Source organism: Macrobrachium rosenbergii, chromosome 41, assembly GCF_040412425.1.
Source record: "Macrobrachium rosenbergii isolate ZJJX-2024 chromosome 41, ASM4041242v1, whole genome shotgun sequence".
Lineage (NCBI taxonomy): Eukaryota > Metazoa > Arthropoda > Malacostraca > Decapoda > Palaemonidae > Macrobrachium > Macrobrachium rosenbergii.
In genome coordinates this window covers 69,584,053-69,590,378 of record NC_089781.1, presented here as the reverse complement: position 1 = coordinate 69,590,378, position 6,326 = coordinate 69,584,053, and the positions used below count along the sequence as shown (strand labels likewise).

At 36.9% G+C, this 6,326-nt stretch overlaps 2 protein-coding genes across 2 annotated transcripts; one reads left to right on the top strand and one right to left on the bottom strand.

Annotated features, from left to right (window-relative positions):
• The first annotated feature begins 409 nt into the window (after positions 1–409).
• On the top strand, positions 410–3,032 carry LOC136826501 (uncharacterized). Its single transcript, XM_067083692.1, has 2 exons — positions 410–877; positions 1,964–3,032. Exons 1-2 carry the CDS (start codon positions 585–587, stop codon positions 2,853–2,855), a joined length of 1,185 nt encoding a protein of 394 aa, XP_066939793.1. The 5' UTR covers positions 410–584; the 3' UTR covers positions 2,856–3,032.
• Positions 914–3,915, bottom strand: LOC136826500 (uncharacterized). Its single transcript, XM_067083691.1, has 2 exons — positions 3,037–3,915; positions 914–1,694 (listed from the first exon to the last, which is right to left on the bottom strand). The coding sequence occupies exons 1-2, from the start codon at positions 3,218–3,220 to the stop codon at positions 1,030–1,032; spliced, it is 849 nt and encodes a 282-aa protein (XP_066939792.1). The 5' UTR covers positions 3,221–3,915; the 3' UTR covers positions 914–1,029.
• Positions 3,916–6,326: the final 2,411 nt, after the last annotated feature.

Sequence of the window (6,326 nt, the reverse complement as noted above, 5' to 3'; positions counted from 1 at the left end):
CGTAAGCCGATCATTAAGCAAGCCGGAAACAATTTACCAACACAACTCCACAGTGTGATAGGTTGGGGGGCGGGGGGTTACAGTGCACTGAATCATATCTTTGTATTACACTCACTTATCGACTTGCACCCTTTTAGACATAAAGGTATCTATTGTGCGTTTGTAGACTATAGAAAAGCGTTTGACTTTAGTGTAAGTAAATAACATGTATGAAAATACATGTTAAATTTATTTTCACCTTGTCTGATGCTGATGTTACATGAGACATAATCAGACATGAAATTACCAACCTTAACAAAGGACTTTGCAATTTCATACATGTTATATATAACCAACCTGCAAATCTGCTCGCGAATGCTAAATGAAATTAAGCCCATCAACTGAGACTGCTGAAGTTTAAGGTCCCGAGCACACTAGCCACTCTGTGGCACCACAAGTGGCCGCGCAAAGTGGCGGGCCAGAGCACACTAGCCACTTTTTAGAGCCACAAGTTGCGACCACATGTGGCGACCACGTGTGGTTATGTTTTGAATACCCGGCTACATGTGGTCGCCACACCGATATCACTACATCTCAGTTTCAGCATGGACTCTGAGGAAGAGGCACTGTCACTGCTTATACTTCTGCGACATCGCCGCCGCCGTCGTCGGAGAGCGCTATGGATGCACCCAATTACTGCTTCGAGATTGACCCACGGACAGTTTTACATGATAATGAGTGACTTAAGAGCAGATGATGATAAATTTTTTTACTACTTTAGGATGACCCAGGAAAGTTTCAACGAACTCTTGGCCATAATTGGCCCCCACATTCCCAAAGACAGTACATACCTAAGGAAGAGCATTCCAGCTGAGGAGAGACTTGCCATAACATTAAGGTATGTAAATAATACAATTATTTTTAGTGAGTTTATTAAACTGTATTTCAATGAAACTGTACTGCAGTACAAAGCTATATTTCCTTTCCTATATCGCTAAGATTATGAATGCTTCCAATGATAACATTTGTGTTGTCACTTCAGTGTTTTGTTCACAAATTACTCATGACTGAATCATCCGACCATGGGGATACCGCTTCTGTGTCAGATAGTTGTGCAGGTGATGGTGTACAGGGTAGTACAGGTTGGCTTTGGGGTACTGTTGATTGTGCATGCATGATGCTAGGAGCGAAATTGTGTGATGTATGACTCGCATGTGAATATGGACTTGGGACTGTTTGTTGATATGATGTAAAATACAGATGATTTGGATGTTGTTTATACCTCTTGATCACATTCATGATTTCAAGCTTAGCATCGAACTTGACACTCTCAGGAATACTCTTGAAGTCAGGCACCAGACCAAGAAGGAAATCTGTATCATGATCGTGAGGGGCGGTTGCTTTCTTAGCTAAAGCTTCCAGAATAATCTTTTCATCCGAATGTACAGTTGATTTCTTCCTTTTTACATTAGAAGTGGAAGGTGCAGGCTCTCCTGGGTTTTCTCGTTCATCTCCCTGCACTGTAGTATCCTCGACACTTTCAGCTGCATGTGGTTTTGTTGCGCAAATTTCTTGAAGAAAAGACAGCTGTTTGAAGTACAAATATTCCTTCCTCCCACTTCCTGCGCCAGATCCCGATTTTTCTTTCTTCGACAATGTCAATTCTCTTCTATAGGAGTCCCTCAAACTCTTCCATTTCCGTTGTAGATCTGTAGCTGTAAGAAGATGTAAAAATTAGTTATAAAGTTATTAGTCTACACACTAGCTTCATCTAAAATAACTACATGAATAAAATTTCAATGATAGCACAACGTTTTCTCATGTATTATTATTTGTCGGGTTAAATTAAAGTCGCGTCAAAATCTGAGTAAAATGAGTTTCATGTTATAATATGTAACATCCTCTCCCTATAAGTATAGCCACATACATAAGTAAATGCATTTAATTTAGCAATAATATACTGATTTTTAAATGTTCTTTTCAGGTTCTTAGCAACAGGGTGTTCCTCTTGTGAACTACATTACACTTTCCGGTGTGGGAGTTCCACCGCTAGAGGGATCGTGCAAGAAGTGTGCAAGGCGATATGGGAGTATCTACACAACCTATGTTTCCCAGAATTAACAAAGGAAGAATGGCTGAAAATTGAAGAAGGCTTTCGTTGTGAAGCACAGTTTCCGAACTGCATAGGCGCCATCGATGTCAAGCATGTGAGGCTCATTAAACCAACGGGCAGTGGTTCTAACTACTTTTGTTACAAGAAGTATTTTTCAATGGTGTTGTTAGCTGTATGTTACGCAAACTACAGGTTTACTTTTATAGATGTCGGTTCTTATGGAAAAGCATCAGACTCCTCAATCTACAAAAACAGTAACCTCTACCAAAAAATGCAGCAAAATACACTGAACATTCCTAGCGATCAACCAGTGTCAACGAATGGGGACCCACTTCCCTTCGTTTTCGTTGGCGACGAAGCTTTTGGCCTCTCTACTCACATGCTACGCCCTTATGGGGGAAAAAATCTCCAACACAAAAGAAAAATTTTTAATTATCGCTTATCAAGAGCGAGGCGATACATCGAAAGTGCTTTTGGCATTCTCCCAAATAAATGGCGCATATTTCATAGACCACTGGATTTACATGTTGAGAATGCCGAAAACATTATCAGGGCATGTTGCACTTTACACAACTTTATAAGAGAAAGGGATGGTGTACAGTTTGAAAACACACTGAATGTTGTAGGTCTAACTGATGGTGATGGTGCAATACAAGCAGGATGCCCTCGATCCGCTATAACAATAAGAGAAAAGTTCTCGGACTACTTTTCCAGCATAGGATCAGTGTCGTGGCAGGATAGAATGATTGGGAACAGAGTGTAGGGCAAGTCAATGTGTGACATAGTAAAGGATGTAATGTGTTACAAACTTTTTTCTAAATTATTTCTTGTGTCACTTATGTATTAGATATACATTATTATACATTATTATACAGCTATGTATGAAATACTAGACTTACAATATAAAATATTGTGAATATAAATATATGAAATGTAATACTTACTTGCTTTGTTTTTTCCTTGGCAATCCAACTCATTGAAGTTTGGTACGAATATAGAGCACAATTCCTCCCATGCCTTTGCTTTCAAAATTTTGTTGCTATATTCCTTGAGGCGCACGTCCCAAATCGCTGGCCTATCTTGTATTTCAATAATAAATCGGTCTGTGTCAAAGCCGAATGAAGCCATGGCAGATACAGCCCGGACTACAAGTTTGTCAAGTCACACTCTGCAAACAATAACAAATGGTATTTCAAATAATGCCAAATGTGGGAAACTAATTTTAAATACGATTACAATGACAGAATAACGCCTATGATATCTTACTTAGCAGTGATTAAATTTATTTGATTAAATGATTAAATTATAAAAAAAAAAAAAGTTAAAAAAACATGCGAAAAACTGCGTCCGTTAATATTTCATTAAATTTAGAATTTCATTTGCATTGTACTTTTTTATAACTTACATTTATTAACATCGTTGAAAACGGGAAGGTTATGTATTAGGTACGGTTTGTCTGTTTATAAATAAATATTGACTTTTCACACTGAAAAAAGAATGCTAAGTACAATTTATTGGGGCTTAATAACTTACCTTGTTTGAACAGCGGGACAACATACACCTCACCTCTACGAAGTTTCCTGCATCACTGATTAGCAGCCACATGTGGTCGCCAGAGGTCGCTAGTGTGCTCTCAGCCAGCCACAAAACGCCACCACAAAATGTGCTGTTTGTGGCGGGGACGAGCGACAGCTTGCCACAGTCACGAGCCACAGACACAAGTGTGATCGGCAAAGCTTGAAAACAATGGGAACCTATGGGAGAAAATATCCCTGCCACAAAACGCAGCCACTTGTGGCTCTACAAAGTCGCCAGTGTGCTTAGGCCCTAAGGCCCCCATCACGCTCAGCACCGGTCTTAAGATTTATAGAAAAGTGGGCGGAGCGTTGGACGTCGGTACGTGAATGTGGTTGTTTTTAGTCGGTACAGACTATCGCACAGATTAAGCATAGCGACTTGTTTAAGATTAGGTATAAAATAACCCATTCACTTTGAGACGCGGTTGCTCTGTGGTTGAAATGCATATCTATGCGTGATTGGAGGTAACTATAGCACAAATTGCCATAGTATAGTTTCCAGTTCGCTGTTGTTGAGTACCTCGGCCATCACTCCAGCACGTCCAAGAAGCAAATGAGCAGTTTACCCAGACCGGGTCGTAAGTTCGTAACGTTAATGGCCTGTCATTTCTTTCGCGTTCCTCCCCTTTCGACATGTCTGGGGACAAGTCTGAGCGTGAATGACCCACCTAGGGCCAACTGTGGGATTTGTTCGCCACAAGAAAGCAGAATTCATTGACTTAATTGAACCTTCTCGTTTTCTTTACCGGTTCAGTTCTGTGGCTCCTGTTTTCTATTTTGAGCGAATGTTCAGATGCTGACATTTACGGTTTTGAGCGAATGTTCAGATGCTACCGTTTACGGTTTTGAGCGAATGTTCAGATGCTGCCGTTTACTGTTTTGATCGAATGTTCAGATGCTGTCGTTTACTGTTTTGAGCGAATGTTCACATGAAACAAGTATGAGTAGCCGACATCATTTATCATATGGGAATCCACAGTGATCAGAGGACAGCATAACCATATATGGAAAAAAATGAGGAGATAAAACGGAGAAACTAACAAGTAAATCAGGATAAAGAGACAAATAGACAGATAAACAAAGAAATAACACAAACTATTTTATCTACGCTGTTATATATAAACGTACAGAGGAGACTACAGTTCCACACCTGGCAGGTGTTATGGAGGCTGGGCTGGAAACTCATTAGTACTGCTGCCCCCATACTGTGTTGAGAAATATATTTTTTATATATCTCTACTGCCTACTTAAAAATTTGAACATTCTAAAATCTCTTTTGATATCATAGGATCAAGTTTATATATATATATATATATATATATATATATATATATATATATATATATATATATATATATATATATATATATATATATGTATATATATATATTGTATACATGTATATATATGTGTGTGTATTATGTATATTATATGTATATATATTGTATATATATATATATATATATGTATATATATATATATATATATATATATATATATATATATACAGTATCTATACATATACATGTGTATATATATATATATATATATATATATATATATATATATATATATATAAATATATGTGTGTGTCTTTATATGTAAAAGTGAATGTTTGTGTATTAGTTGGGCTTCTGCAGAAATCCGAACTGCTTGACAGACCCAGAAAAAGTTTTGCACATGGCCCCTATGTCACTCTAGAAAGGTTTTTAACACAAAATCATACCCCTACCCCATGACAGACATACAAACACAGATAAAACGAGTGAAATTTTCGTTTTCATGTCACCTCTTCATTCAGTGTTACTGGTTTAATTCTCATTTTTTTCCTGACACTCCACCTTTTATTCCATGTGCTGTCAGACATATGGTTAACCTACCCTACAACAATAAATCCAAATCCCCTATGATATGAATTTTTGATCAGAATTTACATGAATTTTGATCATAATTTATAATAATAATATAATTGTTTATTACCTCAATAAAATCTGCATTGAAAACCTATATCGATCCTTTCTTTCCATAGTAAGTGAAGCAGAGTCCGCACATGAGTGGTAATGGCTATACATGATGCTTTTGAAGTGCTCACAGCTTACACACGTCAATTTACACCATTTGCTGATATAATCATACACAGTAAGGAGTAGTATTCCCATCATTTAGGAAAATAGAATTATTGTTTATTGTTATATATAAGTATGATATATATTCATTTCTATCTTTTATCAATGAGTTTTTATATATCGATTGCGTAACATTCCTCCAAGGAGACAGGTTTTGTTTGATTCATGATTGCATTATTGTACGAATTGACTCAGTTTATAGGTGCCGTATGTGTAACTTTATTCACAATTCTACATTAAGGAATTTGATGTCATTGTATATTAAAAAGGCTCTAAAACCAATATAAAAATATGTATCACAAGTTGATGTTAGCCATAAAGGAAAGTTTTTTGCCACTTTTTTAAGGGAAAATTTTGTTTGATTCATGATTACATCACTGTACGAAGTGACCAAGTTTATAGATCCTGTAAGTAACTTTATACACAATTCTACATTTAGAAATTTGATGTCATTGTAAAGATACTGAGTTGTAATTTAGTATGTTATGTTAAAAAGTCCCTAAATCCAATATAAAAAGTACGTATCACAAG